This window comes from Schistocerca cancellata, chromosome 8, assembly GCF_023864275.1.
Source record: "Schistocerca cancellata isolate TAMUIC-IGC-003103 chromosome 8, iqSchCanc2.1, whole genome shotgun sequence".
NCBI classification, from domain to species: Eukaryota; Metazoa; Arthropoda; class Insecta; order Orthoptera; family Acrididae; genus Schistocerca; species Schistocerca cancellata.
In genome coordinates, this window is record NC_064633.1 from 68,896,755 (window position 1) to 68,918,531 (window position 21,777).

At 45.1% G+C, this 21,777-nt stretch overlaps 1 protein-coding gene across 1 annotated transcript in view; it reads left to right on the forward strand.

Annotated features, from left to right (window-relative positions):
- Positions 1-384: 384 nt before the first annotated feature.
- LOC126095357 (uncharacterized) overlaps positions 385-21,777 on the forward strand; it is a 191,615-nt gene continuing 170,222 nt past the window's right edge. Inside the window, exon 1 of the mRNA XM_049910164.1 lies at positions 385-506. Within this exon, the coding sequence (XP_049766121.1) occupies positions 385-506 (122 nt within the window). The remainder of the gene's footprint in view (positions 507-21,777) is intronic.

The following is a 21,777-nucleotide window of genomic DNA, read 5'->3' on the forward strand; positions in this document are numbered from 1 at the left end:
ACGTTGGCTCCGATGTCGACCGATGTCGGCATACAGACCCTCCCAGTGGGTGGTGTAAGGGCGTCGCAGTGAGTGGAGATTATGTGGAAAAACAGGGTTCTATAGCCAAATGAGCAGGGAATAATATCGTGAATAAGAATCCTGTATAAAACCAACCTGCTTTCAGAAAAAAACGTCTGGCACAGCTTATTGAACATCCCTCTTCAATTATGCCCTGAAGTGCTGTCGCACGTGGACAAGCAGACCCTGGCTGAGTGTGTCAACGAGTCGAAGGTGTGAGCGGATTAATCGCGACAGTCTGCGGCCGCAGACGCGCAGCTGCGGCGCGCCGGTGAGTAATCCCTCTGGTCTGCGGACGCTAGCGGCGTCTGGCGCGCCACTGCGATGGCGGCGGCGCGAGGACCAGCATCTCTGGTGGCGGCTGTGGCGCTGCTGCAGGCGGCGGCGGTCTGCGCGCACGGCCGGGGCCTCTGGCAGCAGGCGTTCGCACCGGTCGACGCCCTGTGGTGAGTCCCCTGCCAGGTGTCTCGGTTTTAGCGGGATGCCCCGATTTGTACCTGTGATGCGGCGCGTTCTGCGAAAGCCTTACGCGGTACCCCAGTCGCCCCTACTGTCGGGGACTCGTAACAGTTCTAAACACACTTGTGTGCAACACTTCACAACTAAACTAACTCTCGAATGATGTGTTTCTGGCCGGCCGGGGGTGGCCGAGCGGTTCAAGGCGCTTCAGTCTGGAACCGCGCGACTGCTACGGTTGCAGGTTCGAATCCTGCCGGGCATGCATTTGTGTGATGTCCTTAGGTTAGTTAGGTTTAAGTAGTTCCAAGTTCTAGGGGACTGATGACCTCAGACGTTAAGTCCCACAGTGCTCAGAGCCATTTGAATCATTTTTGATGTGTTTCCGCCAAGTAACAATGAAACTTGGACCATACATATAAAGAGCCGCTACAGTATAACTCGGAAGGCAACTGAAAGAAATACGCAATGCAACGAACAGAAATGACCCTTTTGTTCAAAGACAACAATTTCACTCAAGTCAACACATTTTACGATCGTCTGCTGAGCATTACAAAAGGTTGCACACGGTGCTTATAAGGGTTTGTGATCACCACGGACAACAATGCAAGCTCTGAACGTGCTCCCCTGCTGCTGACAAAGATTAGTAAGCTGTTGTTGTGGTAAGGCGCTCCATTCCTTCACCAGCTATTGCATGGTCGTTGGAGCACGTGGACGCGATGTACACTACTGGCCTTTAAAATTGCTACACCACGAAGACGACGTGCTAGAGACGCGAAATTCAACCGACAGGAAGAAGATGCTGTGATATGCAAATGATCAGCTTTTCAGAGCATTCACACAAGGTTGCCGTCGGTGGCGACACGTACAACGTGCTGACATGAGGAAAGTTTACAACCGATTTCTCATACACAAACAGCAGTTGACCGGCGTTGACTGGTGAATCGTTGTTGTGATGCCTCGTGTAAGGAGGAGAAATGCGTACCATCAATTTTCCGACTTTGATAAAGATCGGATTGCAGCCTATCGCGATTGTGGTTTATCGTATCGCGACATTGCTGCTCGCGTTGGTCGAGATCCAATGACTGTTAGCAGAATATGGAATCGGTGGCTTCAGGAGGGCAATACGGAACGCCGTGCTGGATCCCAACGGCCTCGTATCACTACCAGTCGAGATCACAGGCATCTTATCCGCATGGCTGTAACGGATCGTGCAACCACGTCTCGATCCGTGAGTCAGCAGATGGGGACGTTTGCAAGACAACAACCAACAGCAGGAACAGTTCGACGACGTTTGCAGCAGCACGGACAATCAGCTCGGAGACCATGGCAGCAGTTACCCTTGCTGCTGCATCACATACAGGAGCGCCTGCGATAGTGTACTCAACGACGAACCTGGGTGCACGAATGGCTAAACGTCATTTTTTCGGATGAATCGAGGTTCTGTTTACAGCATCATGATGGTCGCATCCGTGTTTGGCGACATCGCGGTGATCGCACTTTGGAAGCGTGTATTCGTCATCGCCATATTAGCGTATCACCCGGCGTCATGGTATGGGATGCCATTGGTTACATTTCAGATGTGTTACGATCCGTGGCTCTACCCTTCATTCGATCCCTGCGAAACCCTACATTTCAGCAGTATAATGCACGACCGCACATTGCAGGTCCTGTACGGGCCTTTATGGATAGAGAAAATGTTCGCTTGCTGCCCTGACCAGCACATTCCCCAGATCTCTCACCAATTAAAAACGTCTGGTCAATGGTGGCGGAGCAACTGGCTCGTCACAATGTGCCAGTCACTACTCTTGATGAACTGTGGTATCGTGTTGAAGCTGGATGGGCAGCTGTACCTGTACACGCCATCCAAGCTCTGTTTGATTTAATGCCCAGGCGTTTCAATGCCGTTATCACGGCCAGAGGTGGTTGTTGTGGGTACTCATTTCTCAGGATCTATGCACCCAAATTGCGTGAAAATGTAATCAGATGTCAGTTCTAGTATAATATATTTGTCTAATGAATACCCTTTATCATTTGCATTTCTTATTGGTGTGACAATTTTAATGCGCAGTAGTGTAGTACGTCCGCTCAACGCATTCCACACGTGTCCGATTAAGTCGGATAATTGGCAGGCCAGTCCACTCGCCGAAAATCCTCTCGGTGCAGGAACTCCTCCGCCTGCGCTCTTCGACTCGGTCGCGCATTGCAGGGTCGAATGCATCCCTGAAAACACGGTCACTTGAAGGAGTACAGCGTGACAGGGACGTTGATAGGTCAGTGTTCGTGCTCAAGAATTTGGGGGTCAGTACGCCCAGGCAACAATATGCGTCAGCACACCGTGACGTCTGGACCACCACAACAATCGTGTTCGACAATGTTCCCGGCTTCGTCACGTGTTCCCATCTCTCGCCATATGATGGTACGTCCAGCATTGTCGAACGTCGTCGTTTCGGTGGTCCAGGTGTAACGGTGTGGGTAGACATGATGTTGCACGGGTGTATTGACCTCCAAATCTTACAGTACGGTGCGCTCATCGGTCGACGTCGCCGTGACGCACTACTCTTTCTCCACGTGCGTCTTTTCGCACGTGCATTCGGCCCTGTTTTATGGGCGAAATTCCCGACCTCATCGGACAGCGCTGGTGGAGGAACTGCCGGAACGCGAGGATTTTCGGCAAGTGGACTGGCCAGCCCGTTTCCTCGAGGTAAATGCCATGGAGCAGACGTACTACATCGCATCCACATGCGTCAACGACCAGGTAATAGCTGTCTGCCGTGTTCGTGGAGGAATGTAGCGCCCTGCCGCAAGAACTCCTTACCAACTAGACTTGGTCACTGTTTCGATGTTTCGATACAGTGTATCGATACGTGGAACTGTTTCAGTGTTTCGGAACGGCTACAGTTCACTGTTTCGAAACAGTGGTGTTTCATTCCACCCCTGTCTCGGATAACTGAACCAGATTCGGTCTCGAGCCAGACACAGAAACTGTATCATTGTTTCAAAATAAGGCTGTTTCAGTCCACCTGTGCTTGGAACGGACTAATTGTATCGAAACAGTGATGTTTCATTCCTCTCTGTATCGGACGAGATTCGGGCTCGGCACAGGTACTGAAACACATTTAACATACCACTTCATGAAACACTTTCAAGAGTGTCGAAATCTTTTTGATAAGCAATAGCATGAAGCTTAAGATATCCGAAAATAAAGCTTCGTTTCTAGCTGACTGTCATATTCCGAAATGGCGTAACATCTGCTTTATAAACACTAACCAAGCAATAAAACAACACATACTATTCACATTCAAAATAATAAATATGTGAAAATCATTCAGTTAAATTACACTTTTTGATAACATACGCTTCTCTCTTCATGTACAGTAATCATATTAAGAAACGTAAGTAAGCCTACAACATTTTCAATAAAAAAAGGCGGAGAGTGACAGTTATTAGACATATACATAAATTTGATGTAGATATAATTGCAAGCAATCTGTTTGACATATCACTGATAGTGTAATGGTGAAGGGGAAGGACTAGGAAGCGTGGTGAATTTATAGTAAGGTTCGAAACACCTTGAAAGACAAAATTTTTTTCTGTTATATTTTGTTATTTATTCGAATTATTTGGCGTTATTTGTGAGTCTATAGTCACTTTGCCTATTATCCTCAATGATTCCCTTTGTGTGCATGGAAATTAGCAGGATGGGTATATTACCCATACTAACGGAATGTGGGAATCCCAGTAGCATATCCGTTGTTTCTGCAGTTTGCTCCCACCTCCAGTTCCGTCCGTGGTGGCTCTTCTGCCTTCAGCTATGGCTGTCCTCAGCCAATTGAAAAGTATGAAAGTGACACGACACCAAAGCAGCGCATTTGCTGCAGAAATACGAAACTGCCATGACGCCTAAGTGATAATTTCATACTTTCTGCGATATGATTAGCGCTCTCGCACCTCATTTGTGTTTGTCGACATACTTATACAGCAGACAGTCAAGATGATAAAATGTGTAGGTTTATTAGATAACAAAACACAAACTGTTTCACTGTTTCGAAACAGCGTATCGAAACATTACATTGTACTGTTTCATTTGTTTCGAAACAGTTACGTGGTTCAGTTTGCCCATCCGTATTACCAACGTTGTGGCCAGGGTGGGACTACACTGTAGAGCGTGGATTGTCGTCCGTGCTGATCATACACCCTATTAAGAACCACATCCCGCCTTCTGTAATGTCCAAGAGACCATTACGACTAGCAGTGAGTTGAGTGCAGTTACTGTCTTTGGATAAAAGGGCCATTCTTGTTCGTCTCTTTGCGTATTTCTTTCGATTAACTTCTGCACTACGTTGTAGCAGCTCTTTCTATGTATGGTCCAAGTTTCACCGAGCTGTTGTCACATGACAGTGATACAGCACGCAAACATACATGAAAGTCCCTAGATGACTTCTTCGAACGCGTCAATGGCGGTAACCAGTGAAGCGCGTTAATAGAAACATCGGACAGGGGTGCGAATGTAGCTTACGATTCAATTCAGTCACGTAAGTCAAAATCAATTTTATTTCACAAGCCATCAGAGACAACATATGACTCTTCTCGTATATGAAATCAGGACGAGGGATTTCCTTAATAATCTCAGTAACATTTACTTCAGTATCCGCAAAATATTGATTGGAGCTCCATCGCCCGTTTTATCAATAATTACCCCCAAAAAGTATACAGGTAAGAATATCAGGCCACACGCCACAGAATATATGGAACATATAAAGAAATTATTAACCACTACTTTCTGTCCAGTACAGCGAAATACAGGATGTCCCATTTATCTTGTCCACCCTACATAACTGTTTGTCCAGAACCAAATTACAAAATGTTTCAAGCAAATGCTCAGGGAGACATCAATCAGCATGTTTGCCTTCGTCGTAGCTTTGTTTTTTGCAAAGATATGAACAACGGTATGACTAGGTCGCCTCATTTAAATCCACTGGACGTTTTTCTTTGGGGATGCATTAAAGAAGTTGTCTATCGCGATATTCCAACTCCGGAGGACATGTAGGAACGTATTGAGCTTGCTTCTAATTCTCTTCAGCAGGCAGCACTGGAAGCAGTAAATAATTCTTTCATTCAACGAGTGCACCAGTGTATCGGTGTCCAGGGTCGTCACTTTGAGCACCTTTGAATGTTCTACTCCTGGGCAATGGTACAGGAGAGTCAAAGTCAGTTTTGTGTTATGTTTTTACTTGGGTTTCATTTGTTTTCTGACAACTCCAGCAAGTGGACGAGTTTGTGATCCCGAGCTCAAAGTCAGTGCTGTGTTATGTAAGTAATAACGTTGTGTTTCAGTGCATGGAACCCTGCGATACATTTTTGAATGGGTCTTCAGGAGAGGAAATGAAATACCGAATAAAAAATACAGGGTGCCGTTTAAAAAAGTCATCCCGCTGTTCATATCTTTGTAAAAAACTAAGCTACAACGAAGGCAATCATGCTGACTGATTGAAACATTTTGTAATTTGCATCTGGACGAACAGTTATTTAGGGTGGTCAAGATAAGTGGGACACCCTGTACAATAACAGACAAGACACGATACGCATCTGGAAGCTACAAGGGGCATATTTTGACTTTAAACTGAACCAACACAGTACGCAAGGAACAAATACCTTCCAGGCACATTAAATTAACATACTCCAAACAGTCAGGAACAGGATTCCACAGAGAAGTAACAATCCACACCTTAGTATATGTTAGTACACAAAAACAAATATGAGTAGCGGTGCCTTCCCCTTCCTTTTTGTATGTTTGGATCACTAAGGGCAGTATTAGACACCGGTGACGCACTACGCATGAACGCAGGCGTTACTATAAACAGTGACAGGGCACGAAGCTAGTTTGTGAATGCTAGTTAGTATCAACATCCATACGCGACCTGCTCATACAGTAAGGCGACAGAACTTTATTCTTGTTCGTTAATGAGCGCCCTCAAAACCATTCTGCCGTGGGATGCATAATTCAACTCCCACAAGAAATAAATCGGTCATCCGTAAGTGGCGCGTTGCAGACGTATGAACAGAATTCGGGCCGGGTGGTACCGTTGGCCAGAAGCAATCGTGAAGATTGGCTATACACGGCGTACCAGTGTGCCAGGGAGTCGCAGTCAGCAGATGAATTAAAGCGGCAGATCAACGCACGCTGCTACTGTACGTTTCGAAAACGCTCAGCTGCGTGGATTCCATTGTGATATTATTATTTTCTGAACAGTGTTTCAAATTCACTCACACCTAAGGCCTTTGACTGCGTACCACTTCTCAAGGCGTGCCGATTACTACTTCCATCAGTAACACTCCACCCCCGATGCCTTAAATAATCCGACTCCAGTGAATGAAAAGTCGCATCCTCGGAACTACGTGTCGTACTGTGATAAAATTTTGCAGGCACGTTCAGTGCAATGTGTTGATAGTATCTGCAAACTGTGTTGCGAATAGAGTCGGTAGTGAAGAAGTAATAAATTAAAATATTATGACTGATGCTGCAGATTTAAGGCATGAACAGTGGAAGTATGGTAAGCGGAAAAATTTCTTCCGTCACTTTGTGGGAGCTGTTTGCGAGGAAAAGTTTCGTGCAGGCTCGGAATAATCTGTTAGGGCGTTTGTTGCAAATCGCTAAACGATCTCATTCTTAAACACTGGTTGAATTCACTCTCAGCTATTGATGCGCCTTAAGTTACAAAACCTGACTGCATATAAACAGTTTCTCTCTGTAATAACTGTCTTATTGTGCTAAACCTTTAACGTAAAATTATACATCTTCCTGAGTATATCACGACAGCATTTTCAATTCGGTCAATAAATATATGAAATACTGAGAACAAAATTTCAGCTGTCCCTAGCCGCTGGACAGGTAACCTGTTACTGGGTGAGTAAATCATGAACCATGAACCATGAACTGGGACAGCGGTTTAGTAGTGTAGATTCCATGACCGGGTCTGTCCCTTACAACTCCCAACTTCGAGCTTTCGTTTGTGGTGACAAACGGAACGCGGGAGCAAGCCGATTTGCAGATGTCGTACGACGCAAGTCTACGTTCTCAATTCATTCAGTCACTGCAAATATGAGTGGCAAATAATTTACATAGTATAAATCTCTTTCTGAGCACAGTAAATACAAGCAATTTGAAGGACGATACATGCTAGTTATGTATATTACATAATTACGCTAAGACGACAAACCATCAATGGCTTTTAAGTTCCAAAGTTCGATTAGCGTTTTTAAGAAACACAAAGCATAGAATTCTGTATTATTAATGTGTTTTTTCGTACTTATCTCTTTAATGTGCGTCTCTTTCTGTTAAGATTCTTTTGTAGACGACGTAATGTCTGATAGATATAAGGAATACTAATACAAAATACGATTTCACTTTTTTTTTCAAATATTGTAGGCTTTGTTCATACTGCACATGTAGAAAGATGCATATAAGAATGAATACCCCGGTCTGTTAAGAATTAGAACGATGATCGGCATCAACGTTCGATGTATTGTCGTCCCGGCGATCTATTATGTTTCCACAAATTTGGAAATAAGCACGAATTCCGCTAACTACGCGCTGTGTAGCTGTGACAGTGTCTGATACGTGAACAGAATTGCAGCTAAGGACGATGACACGCGTGAATTCCGACTGCGGAATCAGTAATTAAAATACTCCTATGTAATGCGGAATTGATGATTAGATGTTATGAGAGGCGGACCGCCATCTTAAAAGGAGGCGCGCAGTATCGTGTTGTCAGTAGGGAGGCAGTGACAGCACAGTGGGTCGATCAGGAAATCTCAGTGACTCCGAACGTGAACTAGTCATTGGACGACACCTGAGCAACAAGTCCCTCAGAGACGTTACAACACGTACTCACATCGACTGTTGATTATGTGGTTCCGAAGCGAAAATGCGACAGAACAGCCACAGACAAACCAAGACCGGACAGATCTCATGCACTGACAGAAAGGGTCCGTCGAGCGACGCGAAGGGTGGTTTTAAAACATCACATACAGTCAGCGGAACGAATCATTCGTCAGTTCCAAACTGCCACCAGAATTGCAGCCAGCACAGTGGCTGTTCGTAGGGAGTCAAGAAGAACGGGCTACAGTGGTCGAGCACCTCTTCATAAGCCACACATTTCTGTAGTCGATATTAAGTGACGCTTGAGGTGGAGTAAGGAGCGACGCCTCTGGTCAGTGGGTGACTGGACGCGAGTAATATGGAGTGAGGAATTGCGCTAGACCCTGTGGTAGTCTGATGGAAGGGTTCGAGTTTGGCGAATACCAAGAGAAGTATGTGTTTTAGTCTATGGTCGCAATTTACGAGGGTTGGAACTTAAACAGTAGCAACTACTCTCCTGGAAATTGAAATAAGAACACCGTGAATTCATTGTCCCAGGAAGGGGAAACTTTATTGACACATTCCTGGGGTCAGATACATCACGTGATCACACTGACAGAACCACAGGCACATAGACACAGGCAACAGAGCATGCACAATGTCGGCACTAGTACAGTGTATATCCACCTTTCGCAGCAATGCAGGCTGCTATTCTCCCATGGAGACGATCGTAGAGATGCTGGATGTAGTCCTGTGGAACGGCTTGCCATGCCATTTCCACCTGGCGCCTCAGTTGGACCAGCGTTCGTGCTGGACGTGCAGACCGCGTGAGACGACGCTTCATCCAGTCCCAAACATGCTCAATGGGGGACAGATCCGGAGATCTTGCTGGCCAGGGTAGTTGACTTACACCTTCTAGAGCACGTTGGGTGGCACGCGATACATGCGGACGTGCATTGTCCTGTTGGAACAGCAAGTTCCCTTGCCGGTCTAGGAATGGTAGAACGATGGGTTCGATGACGGTTTGGATGTACCGTGCACCATTCAGTGTCCCCTCGACGATCACCAGAGGTGTACGGCCAGTGTAGGAGATCGCTCCCCACACCATGATGCCGGGTGTTGGCCCTGTGTGCCTCGGTCGTATGCAGTCCTGATTGTGGCGCTCACCTGCACGGCGCCAAACACGCATACGACCATCATTGGCACCAAGGCAGAAGCGACTCTCATCGCTGAAGACGACACGTCTCCATTCGTCCCTCCATTCACGCCTGTCGCGACACCACTGGAGGCGGGCTGCACGATGTTGGGGCGTGAGCGGAAGACGGCCTAACGGTGTGCGGGACCGTAGCCCAGCTTCATGGAGACGGTTGCGAATGGTCCTCGCCAATACCCCAGGAGCAACAGTGTCCCTAATTTGCTGGGAAGTGGCGGTGCGGTCCCCTACGGCACTGCGTAGGATCCTACGGTCTTGGCGTGCATCCGTGCGTCGCTGCGGTCCGGTCCCAGGTCGACGGGCACGTGCACCTTCCGCCGACCACTGGCGACAACATCGATGTACTGTGGAGACCTCACGCCCCACGTGTTGAGCAATTCGGCGGTACGTCCACCCGGCCTCCCGCATGCCCACTATACGCCCTCGCTCAAAGTCCGTCAACTGCACATACGGTTCACGTCCACGCTGTCGCGGCATGCTACCAGTGTTAAAGACTGTGATGGAGCTCCGTATGCCACGGCAAACTGGCTGACACTGACGGCGGCGGTGCACAAATGCTGCGCAGCTAGCGCCATTCGACGGCTAACACCGCGGTTCCTGGTGTGTCCGCTGTGCCGTGCGTGTGATCATTGCTTGTACAGCCCTCTCGCAGTGTCCGGAGCAAGTATGGTGGGTCTGACACACCGGTGGCAATGTGTTCTTTTTTCCATTTCCAGGAGTGTATTTATTCACAACCGATACTAAAGAGTTACATGTTTGCACCTGTTACTGTCCTTCAAAGTAGTCACCAGCGTTGTGTACAACCCGTAGCCAGCGATGTGGAAGACGTAGTATACCGTTAACAGAGCCTGTTCTGTTGATGGTGCGAATGGAGCGATCTGCTGCCTGTCGAATCTCTGTAACAGTTCTGAAGCGAATGCCACGAAGTGGTTCCTTCATCTTCCGAATCAAATCAAAGTCACAAGGACTTAAGTCCGGGGAGTATGGTGAATGGTACAGTACTTCCCAGTCCCAGCGACCGAACAGAGCAGCCACAGCTTGCGCTGTATGCGCCCGCATATTGTCGTGCAAAATGATGGGTGGGTTGCGCAGAACGTGTGGCCGCTTCTTTCGCAAAGCTGGTCGCAGGTGATGCTCCAAAACCGAACAGTAATACTGTGCACTGACGGTCTGCAGTGGAGGAACGTAACCCACCCTCCTCTTTTAGCCATTTTTTCCTAGCCTGCTCTGTTTCTCTTCGCAGTTCATTATTTAACCTTCGGTATATCTTTCTTGCACATTCAGTGTTCTTGTTTTTAAATTTTCTTCTACACTCCATCTTGGAAATCATTACTTGTTTGACCCATGGTTTTTTTTTTTTTTTGCTCTTTTCCGTTTTACATATCCTATATTTTGCTGTCCTGCTTTAATGATTCCTTATTTCAGCATATTCCAGTACTCGTTGACATTATCAGGTTGTTCTTTGTCTCGTAATGTGTTTAGAAACTCAAGTGACCGAATTTCTGTAATTTTTTCTTTGTTGGATCTTATCTTCCCTAGATCCTACTTCTTCACCATGGTCGCCTTCTTCAGTTTTTCATTCTTATTTCTATTTCTGCCATAAGTAAGTTGTGGTCGCTATTAATATCTGCACCTGGTAATGTGTGCACCTTCTTGATTCCATTCCTGTATCTTTCTTCTGCCAGTATAAAATCGATTTGGTTTCTGTATTTATCCCCTGGTGATTTCCATGTGTAGAGCCTCCTTGAACCATGTGTTTGCCGCTATCAGCTGCATTTCCCTGCAGAAGTCAGTTAGCCATCCACCTCAATCATTTCTCTTTCCAAGACTATGGCTGCCTACTATGTTTCCATCTTTCCCTTTTTCCACAATGGCGTTCCAGCCTCCCATTACTACTTTGCAACGTTTTTATTTTCGTCCTTTATTCTCTCTGTTACATTGTACGTTTCCTCTACAATTTGGTCATCATGTTCTGAAGTTGGCATATACAACTAGACAACCAGTAAATCTTTTTGTGCTCCTTTCAGCCTTACACCAATAACCCGGTCATTTGCATAGTCCACATATTCTACACATTTAGTCAATTCCTTTGTCGCATAGTCCACATATTCTACACATTTAGTCAATTCCTTTGTCATACTCATTCCTGGCCCATTCATTACTTTTAGTTCTCCTCCTAAGTAGTACAATACATATTCATCTGACTATAACTCTCACATCCATTCCATCTTACCTCAGCAAATCCTACGATGACCGTATGATCCTTTCCCATCTCTCTTTTAAAGTTTTCTAGTTTTTCTGCTTGTAGCATAATTCTAACATGCCACGTACCAATTCTCGTTTTGATTTTTTGTTTCCTTTCAAGTTGTCCCCGCCGGAGATCAGAATGGGGGCTATTTTAGCTACGGATACTGATTAAACGTGAGAGGAAGCCATTTTTGTGCATAATATGGAGACTGCATTATGCAGGGAAGATAATCTGCGGTGGTATTTCGTTGCCTGCCGCAGTTCTGGAGGCCACTCCTAACATTGGATAGAGACGCTTTTCGCAGCCGCCTGCTCCGGGTCAGACGCTGCATGAGAAGTATAAGTTGGAAAGTGAAAGAACCCTAGCCCTCGAAACCTAATAGCATCCGGACCGGAGAATAACAAGAGTTGGCGGAGTGTCGCCCGAAAGGAAAGATAAAAGTGAGGAGCCTGACATACGTAAGTGGAAGCAATGCCAGGACTCAGCTCGGGCCCCGTGGCTGCCAGCTACGTGCTCACTAGGTGTGAGTCCCTGGGGAGAAAAGAAGAAACTGGTACACCTGCCTAATTACGTGTAGGGCCCCTGTGAGAACGCAGAAGTGTCGCAACACGACGGGGCATGCACTCGGTTAATGTCGTAGTGCTGGATGGAACTGCCTGCATGGATCCTCCAGGGCTCGCCATAAATCCGTAATCCGTTGTGGACATCTCTTCTGAACAGCACGTTGCAAGTCATTCCAGATATGCTCAATGGTGTACATATCTGGGAAGTTTGGTGGCCAGCGGACGTGTTTAAACTCAGAAGAGTGTTCCTGCAGCCACTATGTAGTAATTCTGGACGTCTGGGGTGTCGCATTGTCCTGCTGGAACTGCCCAAGTCTATCGCAATGCACAACGGACATGAATGGGTGCAGGTGATGAGACAGGATGCTTATGCTTACGTACGTGTCATCTGTGTATCTAGACGTATCATGGGTCCCACATCACTCCAATTGCGCACCCCCCACACTATTTCGGAGCCTCCACCGGCTTGAACAGTCCCCTGCTGATATGCAGGGTCCATGTATTCATGAGGTTGTCTGTATACACATACATGTCCATCCGGTCGCTGCAATTTGAAATGAGACTCGTCCGACAAGGCAACATGTTTGCAGTCATCAACAGTCCAACGTCGGTGTGACGGTCCCAGACGAGGCGTAATGCTTTGTGTCGTGCAGTCATTAACGGTACACGAGTGGTCCTTGAGGTGAGATAGCCCATATCGATGATTTTTCTTTTAATGGTTTGCAACCTGACATTGTTTTATGTCCCAGCATTGAAACCTGCAGCAATTTGCGGAAGGGTTGCATTTCTGACACGTTGAACGATTCTCTTCAGTCCTCGTTCGTTTCGTTCTTGCAGGATCTTTTTCCGGTCGCAGCGATGTCGGAGATTTGATGTTTTATCCGATTCCTGATATGCTTCACTTTTGAAATGGTCGTACAGGAAAATCCCCACTTCATCGGTACCTCGGACATGCTGTGTCCGATCGCTCGTGCGCCGACTGCCCATACCAGTTTCTTTGGCGCTTCAGTGTATGTAATTGAATTTTTTGACCATAGGATGGCCTGAAGATGGTACTGTGTACCGAAACCGGTAGTCGGCAAAATAAATAAATTGCGACTATAGACTAAAACATATACTTTTGTACTTTCAACATTGCAGCACAGTCAGCACTCGTGATAATCTAATATATAAGAAACTATCAGCCTCGATTGCGGTAGTGAAACCAACCTTTTCCTAGGTTTCAGCCCAAATAATTGAGCCCTCTACAGAAGATATACCTGAATTTATAATATGTCTAAGAGAGCATGTTTTCTAGAGCATGCCCTCTTAGACAAATTGTAGATTCAGGTATATCTTCTAAAGAAGGCTCAATTATTTGGGCTGAAACCTAGGAAAAGGTTGGTTTCATTACCGCAATCAATTCTGATAGTTTCTTGTATATTAAAACATACACGTAGTTTCTTGTATATTAAAACATACACGTTTCCAGTATTGCATTGGTCGCTGTTCCACCGACAGTATGTCGGGAATAAGAGACATCTGGAGAACGTTACCAGCCATCACGTTAGTGCCAACAGTGAAGTACGAAGGAGGTGGTGTTAGCTATGGGGGGGGGGTTCCCTTTTGTTGCCCTCAACGGTAAATGCCCAATGGTATGAACATATTTTAGTGTACTGCGTACTGTAAGGGATCGATCGGTTTGAAAAGTATGACTGTATCAGCGTGACGATGCACAATGTCGTAAGTCAGTGCCTGAGAGGCAATGGTTTGTTGACAACAGCGTTCCTGAAATAGACTGGCCTGCCCAGAGTCCCGACCTGAACCCCATGAAAGGGTTGAGTTTAGAACGAACACGTAGCTTCAAACCCCAGTTTCCAATATGACTACGTTCTTTGGTTTCGGCCCTTGAGGGAGAAAATGGTTCAAATGGCTCTGAGCACTATGGGACTTAACTTCTGTGGTCATCAGTCCCCTAGAACTTAGAACTACTTAAACCTAACTAACCTAAGGACATCACACACATCCATGCCCGAGGCAGGATTCGAACCTGCGACCGTAGCAGTCGCGCGGTTCCGGAACAGCGCCTGAACCGCTAGACCACCGCGGCCGGCCTTGAGGGAGTATGGGCTGCCATTCCTCCAGAGAAACTCAGACACGTCACTGGAAGTGTTACCAGCAAAGTTCAGGCCGTCTCATGAACGCGCTATATTAATGGTCCCCTAATAAGTTCAAATGGTTCAAATGGCTCTGAGCACTATGCGACTTATCTTCTTAGGTCATCAGTCGCCTAGAACTTAGAACTAATTAAACCTAACTAACCTAAGGACATCACTCACATCCATGCCCGAGGCAGGATACGAACCTGCCACGGTAGCGGCAGCTCGGCTCCAGACTGTAGCGCCTAGAACCGCACGGCCACTCCGGCCGGCCCCTAATAAGTGTCCCGGTACTTTGGTCAGGTAGTGTAATTATACCACTGCATCAGCTTTTTTCATAACTTATTACAAGGAAATACTTACCGAATGATTTCTTAAATCTCCAGCCCCTAAGTCCCGATTTTCTAGAATTGGTGGTAAGTTCCTGTGGGACCAAACAGCTGAGGTCATCGGTCCCTAGATTTGCACACTACTTAAACTAACTTCCACTAATTTACGCCAAGGACAACACACACGCCTATGCCCGAGGGACGACCCTAATCTCCGACGGGGGCGAGCAGCGCGAACCGTGGCAACGTGCCTGAGACCGCACTGAGCGATTTTCTGTAAGTTAGATACGGAACTACTAGTCCCTTGTTGCACTTACAGCAACAAAATTCTGCCAGCTTTCATGCTGCCATAACGTTTGACACAAAGGCTACGATTTCCACCGTTAAGGCTAACTACTTTGTGCTGTGGCCTCTGTGTAGACTTCTGGCACGTTACCGCTAGGCAACGGATCCGGTAGCGAGACATTGGCCTGTCCGGTTTCATTGTTCTAAAAGCATTTTTTTGTGCCATATCTGTTACTGAAGTTAGTTGTTTAATAAATGCTTTCTTTCTCATACGAAGAAGCTCACCGTTATTCATTGCGCGCCATTTTTGACGTCGCAAAATTTTGAAAGAAATTTTCGGTGAAAATATCGGATTTTTTAAAACATGTGATAAGGTAACAGCTTCGTAGCGAACACCTTACCTTATCATATTTCGTCATGGTCATTCCGAAATTTCAAGATAAGCCTTCAGTCAGGCACACGCACTTAAATGACGAATGTGGTACTGAAAAAATGTGATTGTGTGTAACTAATCATTTGTTACGTTTTATATCGTACATTACAGCGTTGAAATTATAGCTGAAGTTTCGAAAAAGTTTTTAAACTTCGTTCATGAGTAACTGGATCTGATGCAAAAGCGCTAGTGTTGTACGGCGCGCTATCGCAGCGTCACCGGCAGAACAGCTGTTCCTCTCGGCTCTCCACGGCCATTTGGGTGTAGCGACAGCCGCAGCTCGGCACTCCACGAAGGTGGATCACAAGTCTTCACGTGACTGGAGTACTTTTTATCGACTACACCAGCGTCAGAAAATGCATTACGTCCGTACGATTAATCAAAAAGGACAAACGTTGGAAAAATGATTATACAGGGTGTCCCAGCTATCTTGTCCACCCAAAATATCTCTGGAACAATAACAGCTATTGGAAAAAGACTTTCACCGGTATCAATCTAGGGCTGGGGCCCATTAATGTACATATTTGGAAACATTCTAAAACTAAAGCATATGTGTTTTTTAGCACAAACTTATGTTTTTTTAAATGGACCTCCTATATTTTTTCTTCAGCAATCCATAGCACGACAAAGCACATACACAATGGCGTTGATTGCACCGCAATATTCCCATTACATCCCGTCATATTAAGACGCGAAGTTGACGCATGAAACACCCGACATGCGCTGCTAGCGCATCTCCTGAGGCTCAGGCGTGAACCCCATGCTGCCCGTAATGGCAATGTGATTGACATGCGTAATCACACTTCCATACTTATCAAGAGGTCCGAAACGAATAATACGGTCTGCTGCCATCCTGGATTAACGTCGTACATTCCAGCAGGTATTTATTCCATAGGCTAGGGGTGATGCGGTTCTGTAACATATCTGTGTACAGCAACGTTAGTCACAAAGTTAACTTCGCTTATCGTTAATCCGTTACTAAAAAGGTAATGCCGTTCAACGTTAAAACTTTACTTTACTGTAGATCTAGCGCAAGTGACAGTTAATCATTCACTCGTAATAGTAAAATTCATGTTGATGGTTTTAGTGAAACGAGCAAGTGGACTAAAAGTTTTACCGTTGTTTAGGTGAAAATGTTTTGATTTGGGAAGTTCAGGTAGGACATAGAACATGAATGTAAACATGTTTAACCAATTAGTTTTATTATCACATAATTATCAATGTTATGTTTATCTAATTCGTTAAATGACAAATTGTTGCAAACAAATGTTTCTTAACGCCACTGGGTAAAATGGCCCTTTGTAGAAACTTCCATTGTGATACCAGCACTACATACTAAACACAGCGTTCACATCTCATGCTCAAAGAGATGCCCATTGGCTTGCATACATAGGGTCACTCTGCGGATGAAGGATGCCCTACTTCGTGCTACTGTTTCCTCTTTGATGGCTGTACAAGCATCAATAATGCGTTGCTTCATGTCCTCTGGTGTTGTTGGTTCATGTTGGTAAACAGCATCCTTCACTGCTCCCCAAAGAAATTAATCCAGCGGTGTAAGGTCCGGAGATCGGCCAGGCCACCTAACTGGGCCACCTCGTCCAATCCACCTACCAGGGAACTTACGGTTCAGAAGTCGTCGTGCTCGTAGGGCGTTATGCGCAGCGCATCCGTCATGCTGATACCACATGACCATTCTCCGGTTCAGAGGTACGGTGTCCAAGAGAACAGGAAGATTGTGTTGTATAAATCTTGAGTATTGTCTGACATTTTGGATGCCATTTATAAAGAAAGGTCCGATAATGGTATCTCCAATAATCCCACACCAAACATTAACTTTCCACGGACGTTGATGCTCTACCTGACGGAGCCATTTTGGATTGTCTGCGGACCAATAAAGCATATTCCTCATATTGACAATTCCTTTGTTGGAGAATGATGCCTCGTCGGTAAAGAGAACATCTGCAAAAAAACTTTGATTAGTCAGAAGTTTTTGCTGAGCCCACCGACAAAATGTTACCCTATTGCGGAAGTCATTTCCATGAAGATCCTGGTGTAAATGAACATGGTAACGATGGAATTTATGACGTTTAAGAATACGCTGTGCACTTGATTTCGACTCACCAACTTCACGTTCAATTTGACGTGTGCTGATTTGAGGATTCACAGCTATGGTAGCGAGCACAGCAACTTCAGCACGTTCATCTGTCGAGGTCTTGGATTTAAGCTTCCCGTTTCACGTAGACGAGATGTGAGACGACCAAACATCCGGCGCAAAGGCGATGGTTTATCAGGGAATCGTCTTCTGTACAGTCGTTCTGCCTGAACAGCATTTCGTCCACCTACAACAGGTATGTAGGTATGTAGAGTAGGGTAGAAAACAGACATATTAACTTAATAATCATAATGTTCGCTAACAGTACTATCAACAAACAAGCAATCTCATAACGCATTTCCCGTCAACGTACATTCTCCATAGATCAGCAGCATTTCTACCATATCTTCATGTGTGTACATTATACTGTACAGTATAAGTTCCACAACACAACGTTTATTCACAATGTGTACTACCTCCGTGCCGTCACTAGATTACTCTGATGCACGACTACACTGGCAAGCGGTGTACTGCACGCCAAAGCAACAACAAATGGGATGCTCGGAGGGTGGTGGAGTACAGGAGTTTGCATGGGTCGCAAATCATGAACAAGGCGAAGTGGTAACTGTGGCAGTAGTGGGAACTACGTTGAACACTTGACTAGGTAGAGCCAGGCCCTGCGCGACAGGAACAATGGGTCATATAACGCATTAGATAAACCTTATTTTGGGTGTGCGGGATAAATAAGACAACCTGACGGGTGTACACCGATCGGTACTGGTTCATATTGTGTACGTAGATACGTAAAATGTGCAAGAGGGAAACCATTATGTGCTTATGAGAGTTGATGGCAGCAGACCGTATTATTCGTTTCGGACCTCTTGATAAGTATGGATGTGTGATTACACATGTCAATCACATCGCGATTACGGGCAGCATGGGGTTCACGCCTGGCAGCGCATGTCGGGTGTTTCATGCGTCAACTTCACGTCTCAATATCTCGGGATGTAATGGGAATATTGCGATGCAATCAACGCCATTGTGTATGTGCTTTGTCATGCTATGGATTACTGAAGAAAAAATATAGGAGGTCCATTTAAAAAAACATAAGTTTGTGCTAAAAAACACATATGCTTTCGTTTTAGAATGTTTCCAAATATGTACATTAATGGGCCCCAGCCCTACATTGATACTGATGAAAGTCTTTTTCCAATAGCTGTTATTGTTCCAGAGATATTTTGGGTGGACAAGATAGCTGGGACACCCTGTATAATCACTGGAATGTGTACAAAAACGTGTACGTTTCAAAGGACATATTGCGAGAAACAAACAGTACGATTTGTACAAAAAATACTTTTCTTTCACTGTTTTTGGAAAATCTTAATAGAGGTATCTAGATTTCATTCCTAGATGTTATTCATAACAAATTAATTTTTTTCACAGCTAAGAATTGTTGATAACCTTGCAACAACCTAGTAAAAGTGCTCAATGACGTGCTGTATGATGCATTTATTATGGAAGTGCACTGTCGTTTCAGACTTATCGCAAACTACACAGTTCTCCTTTGAACCTTGTCAGAGTCCTTAGTTGTTCTACAACAATCGCGCGTAGTTGATGAGTACCCATGGATGAGTCAACCAAGCGTATTGTACGTCAGTTCTTCCGCTAACAAGCTGCTCCTCCTAAGAATCTTTCTAGTTAATCGCAGCGTCTAACAGGGCTTGTCCACAAAGAATTTCAGAGCGCTACGAGGATAAGAGGCACCTCTGGATAGGAGCAAAGTAAGACGATAACAATAAATTTCAGGTAACTCATGTGGTAGACGTGTGTGTAAAACGAGATCGGCACCATTACGACGCCAGAGAAACCCTATTACCTCTTCCAGAAATTTCGACTGTACCTTGTGCTCGGGTAGTGCGTACTACTGCTCCAGACACTTATAGCTTAGTAGTTACCGAACGCTAATCAGAATACAAGTTATTAAGAGTCGTTTACATACTTAAACACATCCGGATTGTCGGTCCAGCCACAGCTGCGTGCCAGTTCAGAGAGATTACTGCGGAGTGAGTGCGGTGTTACGGCTAGACCACTCTCGCTGTATAGTCTGCGCACTCAGGGGAGACGTGAGTGCGCTACGTATTAGACTGGCATATAATTTCGTAGCGGTTTTGTTTTGCATGTTGCTATTCCAGTTGCTATGGGTTTATTTATAGACCGCCACTTTTTATTTGCAGTTCACTGTTGCTGTGTGACTGCACATACTGTCATTTGTCATCTGGAGATCGTGAGTGGAGCTGTGGACGTTAGAAAATGGAGTACCAAGTGGAGAAATCGGAACGTTTCCGACATACTGACAGCAGCGGAGACAGCAACAAACATTTGCGTCTTGTATGAGGATGGTGCAATTGGACAGAGCGTGGCAACACTATCGTTTTGTCATTTTAAGCAGGACCGTTTTGATATTAGTGACTCACCACATTCACAAAGACCTTCGCGGTTTGATGAAGATGATTTAAACGCATTAATCTACAACGATCCACGTGAGTGTATTCCAGGAGTGGCAAATGTGGTGAACTGTTGTAACGTTGTTGCTTTAATTTGCTATGAAAGCGCTACTGATAGACAATAAAAGCGGGTTAAAAGCTGTGAGCTGTCTGGGGAAGTTAACCTTGCATTACTGCGCAACTGTTTCACCAGGTATCCAGTCTAGCTTAACAAATTTCCAAACAAGACTAACATTAATTATAATCTTTTAATAGTCATACGACAACCGGTGATATATATAAAAGAGAATTGAAATAAAAAGAAATAAATCAGTTTATATTTGGAAATTTATTTTAACATTGATCATTGAAATTTCAGCATATTAAACTTGAGTCATAACTAAACTGGTGCCTTATTTAGGATTGTGTAAATGTGAGTTTGTAATCTTACGGAACACATCAAATAGGGAGCCAAGATTGGGAGACTACATACAACACTGCATTCATAAAATAACACACGAAGAACGTTGAAACATATGCAAGAGGAAATTAACCACAACCAACCGATTCAATTTTCACCCAAAGAAGTTACGTTCGTAGCGCGATCCTGTCCGTCATGTAATTACCACACACTGGTATACTAAATTCATACTAACTCTCTGTGAAATCTTCCCGAAAAGAATAGCTGAGGGCTACTTTGATGATTACACCACATGCTTCACGTGGTCAACTTGGTTTACACAAAGAGTGTAACTCCACAGTAATTTTGATAATTAAAATAAATTAGATCGAAAAGCAATTTACAAAAGAGAAACCTCGAACTGGTTACTAACGTCTTACTATTAACCTGATGGGTCAAACAATTGTATAAGCACGTGGTACTGGTCTCACAAAGTACACCCCACGTGGGTTGAACATAAAGAAAAGTTGCTATATTGAAAAATATTGTCAAGACGAGACGTTATAATCTCACGCACATTCGCATTTAAGATTGATGATTTTAGTTAGAGTTACTGATCAACACGTGGTTCCACTTTACTCACAAAGTAGTGACAAAGTAACTACTGGAAGATATTCTGAACTTCACACTGGAAATACACTGCGTTGCAATTTAAGATAACGTTAGATATTTTAGAGCTAAACCTGAAATAAAGATGATTAAATTTTCAGTTAGGCTGAACTTAAGAAATCCATTGTCCTACGGACTTAGCAGACACGCGCTTAGCCGGAGATCTTACCACTTCAGACGCTCGCCTGGTCCCTTCCTGAGGGTGGCTCACAAATACAAACGGAAGTGGCCAGAGGGGCAGCTTCCTATACCAACATGACAAGGGAGGGACAGGACCATACTAAGGATAGAAACCTCTTTGCTTTTAGAAAGCGTAGCTACCTGTTCCGACGTTGGTCCTACTGTTCTCTAGCAGACAGGCTTGTCTGCTACCCTCAAGCCCGCAACTAGAAATACATTTGCTCATTCATCCTCTCACACAGAAGGAAAGGGGAATGACAGTACCTTATCATATACAGTATATAAAAGAAAGCGGATGTAGGTTCCGTGTGAGACTGTGTGACATGAATTACATATAAACTGTGTTTTAAAGTGTAGTAGTGTGACA